At 40.4% G+C, this 17,193-nt stretch overlaps 1 protein-coding gene across 3 annotated transcripts in view; it reads right to left on the minus strand.

The window, feature by feature from the left end:
* The window catches only part of PUM3 (pumilio RNA binding family member 3), a 47,892-nt gene extending 32,357 nt beyond the window's left edge, over positions 1-15,535 (minus strand). The window contains exons 1-12 of one of the 3 annotated variants that reach the window (XR_002433318.1): positions 14,259-15,535; positions 13,782-13,888; positions 11,768-11,950; positions 9,607-9,742; positions 8,835-8,976; positions 7,055-7,148; positions 6,797-6,863; positions 6,066-6,240; positions 4,603-4,706; positions 4,012-4,090; positions 2,389-2,487; positions 1,302-1,355 (exon numbers count right to left, since the gene is read on the minus strand). Coding sequence is in view for 2 of the 3 variants with exons in the window: in XM_021380344.1 (XP_021236019.1) it covers positions 1,302-1,355; positions 2,389-2,487; positions 4,012-4,090; positions 4,603-4,706; positions 6,066-6,240; positions 6,797-6,863; positions 7,055-7,148; positions 8,835-8,976; positions 9,607-9,742; positions 11,768-11,950; positions 13,782-13,878 (1,230 nt within the window). In the remaining variant the exon portion in view is untranslated. The remainder of the gene's footprint in view (positions 1-1,301; positions 1,356-2,388; positions 2,488-4,011; positions 4,091-4,602; positions 4,707-6,065; positions 6,241-6,796; positions 6,864-7,054; positions 7,149-8,834; positions 8,977-9,606; positions 9,743-11,767; positions 11,951-13,781; positions 13,889-14,258) is intronic. The other 2 variants (XM_021380344.1, XM_021380346.1) reach the window with 2 other exon arrangements.

Consider the following 17,193-nt stretch of genomic DNA (forward strand, 5'->3'; position numbering starts at 1 on the left):
CAGCTTTCCAGACACTCCTCCCCAAGCCTGTCTGGTTGCCTTAGGTTGTTGTGACCAAAATGCAGCACCTGACACTTGGCCCTACTGAAACTCATACAGTTTGCCTCGGCCAATCCATCCAGTCTTTCTACCCTCCACCAGATCAGCACTCCCTCCCAACTTGGTGTCTTCTGCAGACCTAGTGAGGGTGCACTCAATCCCCTCATCAAGATCATTGATAAAGATGTTAAATAGGAGTGGCCCAAGTACCGAGCCCTCGGGGACCCCGCTTGTGACTGGCTGCCAACTGGATTTAACTCCACTGACCACAACTCTCTGGGCTGAGCCATCCAGCCAGTGTTTCACCCACCAGAGCGTATGCCCATCCAAACCATGGGCAGCCAGCTTCTCCACAAGGATGCTGAGGGACAGTGTCAAAGGCTCGACTGAATTCCAGGTAGACCACACTGACAGCCTTACCTTCATCCATTAAGCAGGTCACCTGGTCATAGAACAAAATCAGTTTTGTCAAATGGGATCTACCATTCATAAATGCTTAGTGCTGTGCAAAACCACAGCTGCTACTGTGTCTGTACCAGAGTCTACAATCACATGTCATCCCTGGAGGTGCTCAAGGCCAGGTTGAAGGGGGCCTCGTGGAATCTGGTCTAGGGGAAGGTGTTCCTATCCACGGCAAGGTATTTGGAACCAAGTGATCTTCAAAGGTCTCTTCCAACCCAAATCATTTTGTGATTCTATGACTCTTGCTCAAAATAAACACAGACCCCTTCCATTTTATATCAGTTCAAGGGTTAGCTCATTTTTAAGCTTCTGGACTTAAAAATCTGTTATGTATTTTTTTTAAATAACAAATATGCTCAAATGACCTTAACAATGACGTCACCAGCACTTCTTAATTTTAGTTCCTCTTCTGCATACAGACTATTTTAGTCATAACGAACTGACCAATGAGTAGTATAAAGACATAGTATAAAGATGGGCTTGAAAATACCTGCTCTCTTTCTGTCTCAAACAACTAATTCTCCTAGACATGAATTGAAGACAAAAGCATTGCATTAGAAAAAAGTATAATTAACTCTGCTGCCTTAAGGAATAATACTCCATGTAGAGCACACAATGTAGCTTCTCAGTGTCTTCAAATATATTAGTATAAGCTGTTGATTATTTCATACTATGTAGTACACCATCACTATTGCAAATGTAATTTTGGGATCTCATAGCTGTTTCCAGTAGCAAAGTATACAAAAATCAGCCTTTAACCATAGTTGTTTCTGATACATTTTTAACTAATGAACACTCACCGTTGCTATTTTTTCAATGTATGTCTTCATAGTTTTCACAATAACTTTTCTGTCCTATCCAAAAAGGAATGAAACTCAAGTGAGCCAATAATGCCAGTAACTCTGAACAGGTATACTGTTACTTACTCCTTCAAAGAGACAACTTCCACTTTGCTTCCTAAAACTAATAATAGTCACTGAAGTCCAACATTTGTAATTTAAGACTGCACCCAAAAAATAGCATAAAGGATTAAATCTAAGGGTTTTTTCCACACTCCAATCTCAGGGGCATTCTGTGAGGTGTCTACTTGTTTAGCCCAAAAATGGGAGATCCCAAAAAGGTGCAACTTAAAAAAAATCTACATACAACCACTTATTTTCTGTCAATTACTTACAGAATAAGAATGCCCTTCAACTCTTCCTTTGGAAAGAAGCCTAATCAATATGCCCAGAAACTTTGAAGCAGAGATCCTAACCTGCAGCAAAACTGTTCAGAGCAAGATTTATTTTTGGAGAAAGTTTCCTCTATAATTCTTCTTTCAGCCATTATGATCATTGCTTGGTCTTCTTTAGACACATCACTAATCTCCAGTACCAAACAAATTCTTTTTTAGTTTTTTTTTTTTTTTAAAGTACTTGCTTTCTTTATTAAGCAAAAAGATTGAGACATTACAGCATTTTCAAGAACTGATGGTATACACCTTAAAGTACTTCAAGAGATTGTGTCAGCAAAATACACTAAGACAGTTCTTGCTTTTTTTTTTTTTAAAAAAAAAGTCTTGACGTTCTAAAGCCAAGTATTGTTTCTTCCTTACCATCACCTCCCTACTGCCAGTTCCACCCGCATCAAGAAGTTTGCAGGATGAATAAATGGCTAATAAAAGTTTTATGTGTTAATCCAAAATATACTGCTGAAAAGAAAAGGATATGCTTCTATTTTAAGAATTCTCATGAATGCATCCAATTCTCAAGTTCTTCTGCTTACATTTGCTATTGTAAGTAAAACAGGGCTACCTGTAAATAGAAGAACCTACGTGAGCAGTAATGCAGACTGGGTCTAAGACAAGATTACTATCAAGTAGCTAGGTAGAAAAGAACTGAACATTACCTTGGGAGTACCATGCCATAAACAGTGCATTGCTACTCTGGCTCCATCGTGAGTGTGTGCCAGGTAGATGACAGCCTCTCTGATAGCTTCTATCATTTCCTAAGGAAGAAAAGGTGCTTAAGTAAAAACAACCTGAGGAATTTTTCATGTGGAGACATGAAAACAATTTCTGCACACAACACTAGAGAGAGTATCACCGGGCCTACAGAACCACTCACTGCCTTGACCTATGAAAAGTAGCCTCCAAAAGAACACCAAGGACTATAAATGACACACGCCTGCCACTCCAAAACTACACTACTTACTGTGTGAAACTAGAACTATATTAAAGCTTGTCAGTTGTTCTATTAGAGAAAATTCACAGAATGGTGTGCTCAGAACTGACAGAAATTAGAAGATACACCTATAACTATTAATTTAGAGAAAAAAACAACCATGAGGGCATACATTTTATTTATATGCACAGGAGATCAGCTAGAGAGTATGAAGAACTAAAGGTCATTTAAGTATCAAAAGTTTCCATCCAACTACCTTTCTAGCCCTAGCAGATTCTAGCTCCCTAGGAAGTGCTCAGTCACAAAACTGGCATCACTAGTTATGTGCAGAGGCATGGACAGCTCCACAAAAGGAGTTTCCAAGTGATGACATTTGGACAAAAACAGAACTAAATCCAACGAACTATCCTTTGCTTGAAGGGACTATTCAAGTGCTACCATGTCTGCACAAAAATAAAAGCAAAGATGAAGAGACACATTCTTACTCCTCTTGGAGTAGAAGAGCATTGTTAATTCAGAATCATTTTTTGCTGAAACTACACTCAGCAATCCTGAATTAGGTGAAGTCATGATTTAGGGTAGGCCATGAAAAATCCACCTCACTACATTTATCTTTGGCTTTGTTTATCACAACAAGGATCTCGCTCTAGGAGAAAATAGGAGACACACAGCAACTATGGAAGGCTTCACGAGGCCTGGATTCAGATGGCACTGAACTGCAGAACAAGAATGAGGATGATGGACAGTGCCTGGAGATAGATCAAACTAGGGGAGATACCAGCTCATGCACATCCCTTACGGGGATTAATTTAGGCTAATTCTTGCAAGAGTGGCTCGAATAAGCTTAAAACTGAGTTCAATAAAGACATAGTGATAGTCAAGCTTGTAGGCAGGAGACAGTTTCAACTTCTGATAAAACTGATATATTTTTATCAAAAGTATTTTGTGTAATGGCTAGAAGAGGTTAACAAACTATATGCTTTCAAAGCTAAACTACACGAAGCAGTGTTTTTGCTTTAGTTTTCTTATTTTCCAGCTACTGAGATGAACCGTGTAGCATGGACACAGATAACATTAGTTTTCTCTCAAAGCCACTGCATTTCATTTTTTTCTTTTTAAAACAACAAAAAAATTACCAAAACCATCACCAATACTATTGCACTAGTGCGAAAGCTCACTGTACCTAAGTCTTCATACAACACCATTCCCCAGTCGCCTATCTGGAATCATCAGATATACAAGGCTACCAATTTCATTGTTTTCTTTCAGCTGCAGCACTTTCACAACATGATTAAAAGCATTTCATTGAAAGGCAAAAGAAAACAAAAAATCATGAAAGAATACTTACAGATCTTTGTTTTGGAAGAGCATGAGCGAAAAAGTCCAAAAACACTTTATGTACCAGTGAGTGTTTTATCACAGCCTCTCTGTATTTGGGAAGACGATAATAAGTAAAAACCCTCCATAAGCAATAGTTCTAACACAAGTTAACACTACTTCCTCTCTATTTCCAAGAAAAAAAAAAAAAAAAAAAAAAGCACGACGTGCAGAAAACACATAGTCAACCTGGGTATGATGTTTAGTATTTACAATATGCGAAAAATTCTACCAAGAGCAATAGATTCAAAAACCTAATAAGATATTTTCTCTTAAAGACCACTCAAGAAACGTATTCAGTGTCATAATAAAAAGGAATACTACACTGTTTAGAGTTTGATCAATTGATTTGGGCAAGTACTTTACAAAACTCAAGATACCTATCACAGCGCTCCAGACAAAATCATTGTTCCTTTCTACCCAATGCAGCAACATTACAGGTGAAAAGAGAAGTGGTGTTAGTGCTATTCTTCCACATCAGCAGGTGTATACAAGTATCACCACCTCAGAAACAAACAGGTACATACTAGACTAACACCTGTGAGTCAATTTTGGTTCTTACTTTTGTGCCATTGGTGCAAGTATCTGCTTCATTTCATCTAGGATGGCCTCTCTCTTCTCAGGCTGAGCTTCTAATACTTTATCCAGTGTTGGGACAACTGGTGTCTGAAATGAATGTTCATTCAGAGTTTTAATCATCCCCTCACATGTTAGCATTCATAGAAAATGCTTTAGTCCCTTGTCAATCAGCAATTAGCAATATCACAAACAAAATGAAATGTCAGCAATCAATTAGTGCAGCTATTTTGTGTATGTCAAACTACATACAAAATCACACTTACAGATCTGTGTAATAGCCATTAGCAAGCAAAGCTACTTCTACGGTCTGAACTGTTTTCTGGCAATTACAGCCAGCTGTTCATGAGGCTGGAAGGTACCTGAAAAAATAACACTAAACTGGCAGTGTGTTTCAGGACACCTAAGGAGAAATTTTGCAGGATAGCATACATAGATGTCAGAGTGCAGTGCATCAATGAACAGAGTTAGAGGTCCAAGAAATCCCAGGCCAAGAACAGCATGTGAAAGGAAGACTATATACATCTTCTAAATACTTTAGTTTCCTGGTATCTAGTCCAAACATTTACACTGTAAAACTTCATCTCTATGGCTGTATATTCCCAGAAAAATTACAGTCCATAAACAGAGAAAGTAAGCCTTTGCGTTAAGGTGTTGTAAAATGCTTTAATTAAACTTGAGATAATCTGAAATAAAAATGACAATACAGTTCAGACATTATTGCTACAATCCTCCAAAATTTTTAACAAAAAAATTACACGTGAGGTACAGAAGTCTCTCTAAAGTAGTTAGTAATTGGGTAAAACAATTTTGTACTTAGTAGGAAATATTATTTACTTCTCCAGTAACAGGAAACAAAATCTCTAAGTCAGCAAGGAAAAAGAAATACTAGGTCGAAAGAAAGGAGGTATTACTTCTTAAGAAGATTTGCCACTATCTGCTAGGTATACGCATCTAAACGGTTTCAAGAGTTTGGATTCAAATCCAATAGCGTTCATAGGAAAAAGAAAATAAGTCAAAAATTAAGCCTAAATTGCATGCTGTATACAGAAACAAGCACATCTTGCTCACACTCAGTTCTCACGGTATATAAGATAGTTTTAATGTAGAAGCCATTTGCAATATTAATGGATAATTAAACCCAGACCTTATTTCCGTAAAGATGACTACTTCAGGCTAGACACTATGACAACTCAAACCATACAACACTAGACTGCAGAAAAAGCTAACACATGAATGTATTTTACATAGCTCAAGCTGAAAAATACAACCTTTATCTATAGCAGAAACATGCAACTTACTCATGCATTTACATATGCTAAATTAGAATGCATTTGGACAGAGAAAGGAATTTTACCAGAGAACATAGTGGATAAGATACGTGAGGTATCAATACCGCAGTGTATTAGATGCCAAAACACCTTAAAACAAAAGTAAGGAATAAATCACCTTGTAAACCTGAAAAGTATTTCCATATAGTTCTTCTGTCAGCATATTTCTTTGTTCCAGAATGGCTTTGTCATTATATGCATATTCCACAACAGCAGATGCTTCAGCATGACGGAGCATTTTTTTCACGTGACCTTTAAAACTTTTTATTATTTCAGCAATTTGTTGTTTTGTGCTGTTTCACAGGGAAAGATTGATAGCAAGAGTTAAAACATTAGGGAAGATATAACCTAGCAGTAGCTTCGATTCTGGAAGCTTATCTAGTTGATAAGTATTAGCAGACAAACCAAGAATTATATGCATCTGGATGGATAACCTTTATGCCATTAATGAAAATACGTTGAGAAAGGCAAGCATCCACAGAAGTTATGGAGGATGATCAAGGAGACACAAGAGAAGAAACCCATGGATAACTCTATAGGAGGACGCGTTCCTGAAACACTATGTTTCAGTGAAAACAGTCTTTACAATCCAATTGTTACACATCAAAGGCAAAGAGCACGTATTTGAGGTTTTTATCTGCATGTTTTCCACATATTGCTGTACCTTTACTTCTTGGCAAAAGGGAAATTGCTATCAAAAATACAAAATACTCCCTTCTCATCACTGTTACAAACGCATTCCCAGAGACACAGCTTTTTTAAAATCATCACTGGTGCACTACAGATTAAGAGAAGCATTCATGAAAATGAAAAATGCAAGACAAACAAGCAGATTCACTTCATACTCACCCATACATAAGAAACTTTTTCACAATATTCCTGGAATATTTTGACTTACTCAACTCCACTAGGCTATCTAGAAGAAGGGGAAAAACATTCAGCTCACTTTGCTTTTTCTTTATATTAACACTTAAATAAAACTTACTACAAAACTAGAAGCCATTAAGACCTCACTGGGAATAATGCATCATGTCACCACAAAGTTAACAGCATTTATGAGAAAACAGCACAATATCATACAGGTAAAAAATAGATGGGAAAAAATACCTTTTAACTCTTCAAATGTCTCTTGCCTTTGCTTGTCATTACCATACTGAATAAAGCACTGGATCACTCGAGTTGAATCATGTGCAAATGCTAGCTGCAGGACAGAAACATTTAATTACTCTAGAACGTTCACATGACACTATGCACCAAATTTATTTTAACATTTCATCTCCAAGAGAGCTTTAAGCCACATGCAGCACATAATGCCAATTACAATAATCGCCTGTTAAAGCATATTTTTGAAGTGTTTTTATTACTTTAAAATATTCTATAAAACAATACAGAGAATGCTTGCAGTTGCTGACAATTAAGAACATCTGTTAAATATATGAAATATATTATACTGAATAAAAACTCATCTTCTCTTGTGTCCTATGGAATTTCAGAATGAATCTCTTCAACATCTTTATCAGTGACATAGATGATGGAATCAAGCGCACCCTCAGCAAGTTTTCAGATGACACCAAGCTGAGTGGTGCAGTCGATACACCGGAGGGAAGGGAAACCATCCAGAGGGACCTGGACAGGCTGGACAAGTGGGCCCATGTGAATCCAATGAGGTCCAACAAGGCCAAGTGCAAGGTGCTGCACTTGGGACAGGGCAATCCCACATACTTACGCAGACTGGGGGAAGAACTCCTTGAGAGCAGCCCTGCGGAAAAGGACTTGGGGGTCCTGGTGGATGAGAAGCTGGACATGAGCCAGCACTGTGAGCTGGCAGCCAGGAAGGCCAGCTACGTTCTGGGCTACATTAAAAGAGGTGTGGCCAGCAGGGAGAGGGAGGGGATTGTCTCCCTCTACTCAGCTCTTGTGAGGCCCTGTCTGGAGTACTGCATTCAGGCCTGGGGCCTCCAGCACAAGAAAGATGCAGAGCTCTTGGAATGGGTCCAGAGGAGGCCACCAAGATGATCAGAGGGCTGGAGCACCTCTTCTGTGAAGAAAGGTTGAGGGAACTGGGCTTGTTTAGCTTGGAGAAGAGAAGGCTCTGGGGAGACCTCATTGTGGCCTTCCAATACTTGAAGGGAGCATATAAACAGGAGGGGGAACGACTGTTTACATGAGTGGACAGCGATAGGACAAGGGGGAATGGTTTTAGACTAAGGGGAGGTTTAGGTTAGATATTAGGAGGAAGTTTTTCACTCAGAGGGTGGTGATGCACCATCCCTGGAGGCATTCGAGGCCAGGCTGGATGTGGCTCTGGGCAGCCTGGTCTAGTGGTTGGTGACGCTGCTCACAGCAGAGGGGTTGAAACTAGATGATCTTTGAGGTCCTTTTCAACCCAGGCCATTCTATGATTCTGTGAACGTTACCATACAGTTCCAATTCTGCATGGTATACCAAGAACCACTTTAGAATCCAGCAACATACATTTCAAGGCAAATCTACACATTCCATGAATTAACTGTAATAAGCATTCTTTTTGTTTAATTAAAAAGACAATACTTCTACAATGCACTACCATAAAGCAATAACTGTAATTAACTAGAACTCTGAGTGGCTGATTGTAAACTTCATTTTAAATGAGTTTCATTAGACTTGGCAAAGCATCCCAGCACTACGGTCCTCAAATCTAAGAGTCAAATGCAGCCTTTCAATCCTGCTTTTTCTTCCCTTTTTTTTTTTTTCTTTTGGAAGACCTACAGCTAAAGTAACTTTCTCTGTAGCTTTTGGAAGAACAGGTTGGTACCGTATTACAGAAACAATTCACCATTCTTAACAGGAGCTTCCGTGAACTTCACAGGTTATATAGCATTTGTTAAATAGCATTGACTTTTCTTACATTTTTGATTTTTCCATGAAGTAGTTTTTGTAGCTCATTCATCAGCTTTTCCCGCTTCTCCTTGTCACATTTCTTCCTACAAGAAGGGAAGTAAAGCAATCTTAAGGAAACTGCACTTCCATAGTTCAGTTCAGTTCTATCTCTATATTAAAAAGCAAGACATTAAAACACGAGATTAGCTCCTGTTAATCCACATTTACAATGACATTAATTAAAGCTGAGGCATATTTAAGTGGCTTCAGTGCCTAGAAACCAAACCAGATACTCACACTTCAAAGTCATTTTCTTAGTAACAACATAATTAGGCTAGAAACTCAACTCTACAGTCACAATTGTTAGTGTCACTAACACAGGACCCTTAAGTGTCTTACAGCCAAATCTAGGAAACATATGCAATTGGAGCACACCAAAATTAATTCCTCTTTCTGTCATGAGGCCACAGTCCTGAATCACACTTGTCCAGAGAAAGAATACAAGCCTCCAGAAAACACTAAAAACCCAATAAGCTTGCAGTGATCCCACTGCAAGATTAGACTAAAATCTCCAGTTCAGAATTCAAAAAACGAGACAAATCCTTAAACATCTTAACCTAAAATAAAGGTGAAAAATTCAGATATTTCTGTAATTACGTAAGATCACACTTTGCTTGGATCATCTGAAGACTTGCATGTAATTGTGTCATTCACTGACAGTTTCACAATGGAAATATAGCTTCACAAAAGTTACTAAAAGAAAGTACTGCAACTTATGACAACGAAAGAACAAACATTACCTTCTCACACTCTCCCATATTTGCTTTGATTTTACAATTATGTCATAATTACTTTTATCATTAAGTTGTCTGCTTTGCTTTAACTCCTTCTTTTTCCTTTTGAAGTCATTCCATTTAGGCTTCTTAGAATCTGATTCTGAAGACAAAAACATTTATTTTCTATAGTTAAAGAGAGTTAAAGAGCAAGGGAACCCTTTATAACCATGAGCTGTGGTAGCTCTTTGACTTAAGTTCCTAATATGCCAGGAGCTTTGTCTGCATTTTCTCAGTACAAATGTTTTATAAGCATGCTAAGCTAGTAGTTTCCACTTTTAGAATACCAGAAGAACACGGCAAACAATGATTTCCCCCTCAAAGCTCACTCAAAGCATGCACTGCAAATCCCTTCACAGCTTGAACATCAACCCTAAATGTACCTACAACCCTGAAACTGTACAGACCCAGTTAATTCTTCCTTTGGTTCTTCCATACAGTTGTTTACATTGGTAGTGACCTTAAAGACAATCCAGTTTCAACCCCCTGCCATGGACAGGGCTGCCACCCACTAGATCTGGCTGCCCAAGACCCATCCAGCCTAGCCTTGAACACCTCCAGGGATGAGGCATCCACAGATTCTCTGGGCAGCCTGTGCTAGGGCCTTACTACTTTGAGTAAAGAATTTCTTCTTAACATCTAACCTGAAGTCTCCCCTATTTAGTTTTAAAATATTCCTCCTTGTCTTATTATAAGGAAACAGTGTAAGAAGTCAGTCCCCTTCATGCTTCTCAGCTTCTTTCAAGTACTGGAAGGCTGCAATGAGGTCTACCCTGAGCCTTCTCTTCTATAAGCGGAAGAAGTTTGACTGCCTCAATCTTTCCTCATAGAAAAGGTGCTGCACCTCTATGATCATCTTCATGGCTCCCTTCTGGATACCGTACAACAGCTGCATGAATGTATACTATTTCTGGCCCTCAAAATAAGAACCTTAAGTTAAAATACATAACTGGAATAGCAGAAAAAGGAAAAAAATTGAAGCCTTTTTGCAAGCCTATTCCTTTTAATCAGATTTCTCAACAGAAAATTTTGCTATAATGCTATAAAAGTTACACACTGACACACAGCAGCTCACTTAAGGTAAATTTCCACGAAGTGTCACAATGAGTTACAAAAAAACCTCAAATATTTTAGTTATTCTGACAAAAGTCATCTTATACTACTTGGTTTCCCAGAAGCAAGTCATGCTTCATGCTATTACACCTGTATGAAGCATGCTCTCTCTTCACAAAGCATCTTTTAGAATTTCTGTGCTGATTGTCCAGAAGTAACATTTTTGCTTTGAGATCAGCGCCACCATGCAATACATGGCAGCTTTTACTTACTCATATAAACAACATTTAAACTAGTTTGTTTTTTAAAAACTTAATGTGAACATTCTCTTGCTACTGAATCTCCAGAAGACTAGTGTATTCCATACGTAAAGCCATTCTACAATCAGGCAACAGCTAAACCAGAACACCCAACACCACCTTCCATCCTTCAATCATCTCAGCAGTTTTACTTCACAGCAAAGTTGTCATGTGCCAGAAAAAGAATCTTATTTAAGCAGTGATAAGCAGGCATTTATTTAGCTTCTCTACACAAAGAGAAATAAGCTGAAAATGAAAAAAAGGAGATAGTGATAACACTTTTTTATTTTTATTTTTTTTAAGAGGAGATATTTTGGATCATCGATAAATAAGAAAGAAGAATAATCAACTTGTTTCATAAATGTTTTCATCCTAAGTTTTTTTTTAAGCCAGGACTTTAAGAAGAGGGGACTCCATTTCTAACAGAAGTTTATGAACAGCTCTATATTTTCCAGAGTTATGCAAAGTCACTGAGAAAGTGACACAACACTGTCATTAAAATAGTCACAGCCATACCAATTATTTAAACTCGCTACTGCACCTTTACTTTTGACTTCAAGAAAGCTCATGACTAACAATTTTCACAACTTTGGGCCCACATTTAATCAGGTGAAACAAATCATTACACAGAAGAGACTAAAAGTAAACTTGGAGTCACTGAGTCAGTTAGGAAAGGTGACTACAAGGTGGGGGCTGAGGAAGACATACCTGCATAATGTGCATATCAAAGTTTCATTTCCATTTAAGTCAGGCTTAAAAAAAGTCAATCTACTCACCTCCCTGCATGTCATCCTGGTATTTCCTCTTCTTTGCAAGCTTTTCTGACTGCTGTTTATTCTTGAATTGTTTGACACTAGCTCTTCCAGGTCTCACATTTCCTTTCACAAACTTTTTGGAAATGGATTTAGGTTTTTCCTCCTCATCTCCTTTACTATGAAAAGTCTTCGAAGGAACCAAATCTAACAACAACAAAAATCCAGAAATTAAAATCTTACACTAGAACTACTGTTACTTCAAAGAAAAATAATTATTAAAACACGAATCAGACTACCTTCTAGTATGACTTTTTTTTTTTCTGCTTCTCAAAGCCAGTGTTTTCTTTGCAGTCCCTGAGTCCCCCTAGTTTTCCCAAGAAGTTTTGCTCTGCCCAAGCATTATTTTCCAGCCTACAGCATAATGGTTCAGGTATAAAAAGGATTAATCTAAATTAAAGATATCAAAATCACCAGTGCCAGAATTGCCTCTTCACAGTTTATGGTCAGAGCTGTTTTGACATCAGTTCTGACCATATTTTGAACAGTTAGTTGAAAAGATATTTTCTCAGTTCTAATCCATTGCACTTTGCACACTCTAACTTCAACTCTCTAGTAATTCCTACTTTTTAATGGAGGAAAGCAAAGACTAGAATAAAAAAAATAAATCAACTTCATATTTTTAACGAGTATTTTAGCTCAACCAAATACAGCTGAAGGGCTTACAATCCAATCCACTTCAAATACTTTAGCTTTATTTTTTCCAGATTGTTTGATCTTACCATTAGTATAGTTTTGAATGTGACACAGAATGATAGCATGGCTGAGGTTGAAAGGGCCTCTGAGTCCATCTGCTCCATCTCCTGCTCACATGGGGTGACCTAGAGCAGGGCACCCAGCACAAAGGCCAGCTGGCTTTTGAAGGTCTCCAAGGAAGAGACCCCAAAACCCCTCTGGGAAGCCTGTGCCAGTGCTCCGTCACTTGTAAAGAAATGCTTCCAAATGCTCAGACGGAACCTCCTGTGTTCCAGTTTTCTCCCACTGCCTCTTGTCCAGGCACCACTGAAAATACCATGGCTCTATCCTCTTTGCACTGTCCCTTTGGGTATTTAAAGGCACTGAAAAGATCCCCTCCAAGCCTCCTATTCTTCAGGCTAAACAGTCCCAGCTCTCCCAGCTTCTTCTCACAGTAGATGTGCTCCAGTCTCTTGGTCATCTTGGTGGTCCCTTGCTGACTCTTTTCAGTATACCTACATCTCCCTTCTACCAGGAGGCCAAAAGTGGACAAAGAATTCCAGTTGCCATCTTAGCAACACTGAGAAGAAGAAAGAAGTATGTCTCCTGACATGTTGGCAACACTTTCCTTAACAAAGCTCAGGATATCATTCACTTATTTTGCTGCAAGGGCACACAGCTGATTCATAGTTTAACTTGCTGCCAACCAGGACAGAAGTACACAGCACAGCTTTCCAGCTGGGTGGCCCCAGCATGTCCTGGTGCTGTTCCTTGCCGTCTGCAGAACTCTGCACCCTCTTCACGAGGTTCCTGTCAGCCCCTTTCTCTAGTCTGTTCAGGTCCCTCTGGATGGCAGCACAGTTTGCTGGTGAATCAGTGACTCCCCATACTTTTGTGTTACCCATGAGCTTACTGAGAGTGCACTCTAGTCCATCATCCACATTAACCAAGATGTTAAACAGGCCTAGACTCAATACAGACATTAGGGCACTCAGCTCATTACTGGCTTTCAACCAGACTTCACACTACTGATTGCCACTTTCCAGCTCTCAGCATTGAGCTAGTTTTCAACCCACCTCACTGCTCATCCACTACTTTGATCAACTTATCTGTGAGGATCTGACGGGAGATGGTGCCTCACTGAAGTGCAAACAAAAGATACACGCTGCTTTCCCCTTGTCTACCAGGTGAGCCACTTCACCATAAAAGCTTACCAATTTGATCAAGACATAAATAAAGTTCACATGTTCAAGACAATAATCATTTGGCCAGGAGTCTCATGAAGAAGCCTTTGCCTCCTTACCATCATCTTTCTTAAACCTTCTTTTTCCATGCAGCTGTTTTCCACAAGACGCTTTTCCGCTCTTTCCTGGTAACTTGTTTCTATTCCAGGCTTTCATTGTGACAATACTGGAAACGGAGAAGGAAACAGTGGAACACCGAGCCTGCCCCGCTAACGGCACAAACGCGAGGAAGAGACGGATCGCGACTCCGGAAGACGCAGCGCCGAGCTCTTCCACGCGGGGACCCTAACCGCGCACGGGGCAGCAGCCACCGGGCTGAGCCCGTTCCCTTCCGGTCACCGCCGGACCGCGGCAGGTGCCCGCAGGCCAGCGCCGGGCACGGCTGGGTAAGACCGTGGCTGGCTAGGCCCGAACGCCCTCGGCTTTGCTCCCCACAGCCCCTCCAGCAAACCCCGGCGACGGCACCCAACTCCCGGGGGGCGGTGGGCGCCGCATCCCCCTGCTGAGGACTATGGACGGCTTTCCTCCTACCTCACCTGGCTCCTCCCTGTCCCGTCCGAGGCCGCTCACTTCACGTGCGCCGCTCGTTGTCGCCGCGGCCGTGCTGTAAGGCAGTGCGCGCCCCCCCTATTGGCTCTCCCAGCCGATGTCGCGCGACAGTGTCGTAAACAGGAGGCGCCCCGTCGTAAAGCGCCACGCGGAAGTGGCGGCACGCCAGTCTGCTCGCTGCTGTGCTGCCACCGCCCTCTGCCCTTCGCACCCGCCCGCGGACAGCTGCCCTCGGACCCGTACGTCCCGTCCGAGCTCGCCTCGTGCTCGGCGCTATCGAGATCCCGGCTCATAAAGCTACTACACGGCGATGAGGACTAGCAGCGGTGCGGGAGAACGGCAGGCGGCGCTGTTGCCTCAGCTCTGCCGGCCGTGCGGCGTAGTGCCCGGCACTCCGCGGGGTCCTCCGGCTCCGGTCCGCGCTCTTAAAGCGGCGCTTATCTCACCTGTGTGGTTGTGAGGGGGAGTCAGAGCCTGGTGAACACGTCGGTAACGCCTCCCGTAACGCATTCAGCTGAAGAAGTGATCTGGAGATCACATCAACTGTTTGATGGATTAAGCTGATGTGCTACAAAGGGACATGGTTTAGTGGGGAAATACTGGTGGTAGGTCAGTGGTTGGACTGGATGATCGTGGAGGTCTTTTCCAACCTTGGCAATTCTACGATTTTTTTTCTGTACAGACAGTGATAGTGGTACCTCTTTTATTAATATCTGGGAAAGCATGTAAAGTAATTCAGAACAAAAGAACAGTCGTAGGTGGAATTATGCAGCTGTTTTCCCACAGCTCGGAACACTGACATCATGCACGTAAAAATAACATGAAAATGGAGAGTGTGGCATGAAGCCTGGCCCAAACCCAGGGTCACATGCGAACAGTGCATGCTTCTAGATGCTCTGCATCACTCTTAGAAAGCCCACGCACACAGGTTTCCACATGAGTTAAATTATCAATTTTTTGATGGCTTCTTTTCAAGAATTAAGACAAATAAGATTGAAAATACATTGCTGCATTTATCTTGATTGCTATAATACAAACACTTCCCAAAGAATAAAGAAAGGGAACATTTTGAATGTCAGCCAGAGACTTCAAGTCAGTCAGTTTACACATTCAAACATCTGTCTTTTTTACAAAATAATTACAGTTCTTTAAAGTTCTTCAGGTACCTTACAATAGGCTGTAGTTGATAGTTGCTGACCTAATCCAGTCAGGATATTCCCACACATGTTCAGAGTTTGTGGGGATGTTTTATTGCCTCCTTTTAATCTCTTCTTTTGGGTGCTGTTCTGATTTCATGAAGATAAAAGTGATTGAATAAACAAAAATATGAAAATTGAGGAATATGATTTTGCAATTTCTGTAAAATATACTTAATGTGGAAACTGTCAGCGTCTGTCTCTCATAGGAGTCTGATTTCAAGATCCAAATTTACATTCATATTCTTCTAAAACTGTTATTGACTCACATAATTGAGATTTCCAACTTTATCACAAACATGCTTTGGGATGTGCTTGAAAATGTGTTTCTAACACTTTTTTAAGCAAAAAGAAGGAAGCACTTATTTGGTCAGCAAGAACAAGCAGATTGCCAACAGTAAGGTGTGTTCTACTCTAGAGCCACAGACTGGAGAAGATCATTGTGAAGTGTGTACAGCATTTTCTTTTGTTAGTACATTCTCATCCATGCTGATTTGCATGTGGAATAAATTTGCTGTAGCAGAAGCAGTGCCGGCCATTTTCAGCATCTAAAAATATTTTGGCTCTGTGACACAATGGATCTAGTCTTTGTAGTAAAGCAATTAAGTGAAGACCTCAGTAGGGGTGCTGCCTATTGCCTTGTTCAGGGCTGCTCTATTCCATTGAGCCTTGTTGGACAAGACTTGTGAAGGAGCAAAACTGTAAGAAAATGGAGCATAACCATAACCTAACTGTTTATACTACCAAAACAGCAGAAGAATAACTAATTCATGGTTACTGGATAGTTCTATTTTCATTATTCAGTGGTACAGATGGTACTCAATTTTTGAAGACAGCTAGGTTCACATTGTCTAAGATTTTTTTTTAGTTTACATTATTTGTGAAGAAGCAGACAGTATCAGCACAGTTCTTATAAATTAATTAATTGCCCCATTTCTCAGATGCTTCTTTCCTAATATTCTTTCTGGAGACAGCAGGATCCTTGCACAGCCTTTCAATTCATTATCTCCTATGCTTTCTACAGAACAGAAAATATTTTTTAAATCTTTCCTGTTGTAACAACAGAGAGCTCTGTGCAATAAACATAGCTATTTACACCTCTACTGCTCTAGTTGCAGCATGCCAAGGACCTCTTCTCTATAGCACTTTTAGGTACTGCAGGAAAAACAGAATAGGACAGAACAGTTCAGTTGGAAGAGGCCTACAAAGATCAAGTCCAACTTCCTGACCATGACAGGGCTAACCAGAAGTTAAAGCATATTAATAAGAGCATTATCCACTGACAGGCATGAGGCACCAGCCACCTCTGTGGGAAGCCTGCTACAGTGTTTGATTGCCCTCACGGTAAACAACATTCTCCTAATGCCCAGCCTGACTCTCCCCTGGCAGCTCTCCTATCATCTGCGTTATCTTTCTGGTCAGGTGGCCTGTGGCAGACTTCCACTGATATGTTCCCGTCTCTGTTCTCCTTTTAATGCTAACCCATTAAATCTCAGTTGGCGCTCCATCAACCCTCAGGCAGAATTCCATGCACTCCAGCTGGTCATTGATATTGAAGGTAATATCCCCCTCCTTGTCCAACTGATAGTAATTCAGTCCGTAACTAATCAGAAGACTGTATCACAAGAACAGGCAGGTCAACCTGTCTCCTGTTATTAAGTGGGATACAACCTTCCATTTGGAACAACATCTAAGTAATAAAATGCTTCCTTTGCAAAACAAAGTA

The sequence above is a fragment of the Numida meleagris genome, chromosome Z, assembly GCF_002078875.1.
Source record: "Numida meleagris isolate 19003 breed g44 Domestic line chromosome Z, NumMel1.0, whole genome shotgun sequence".
NCBI classification, from domain to species: Eukaryota; Metazoa; Chordata; class Aves; order Galliformes; family Numididae; genus Numida; species Numida meleagris.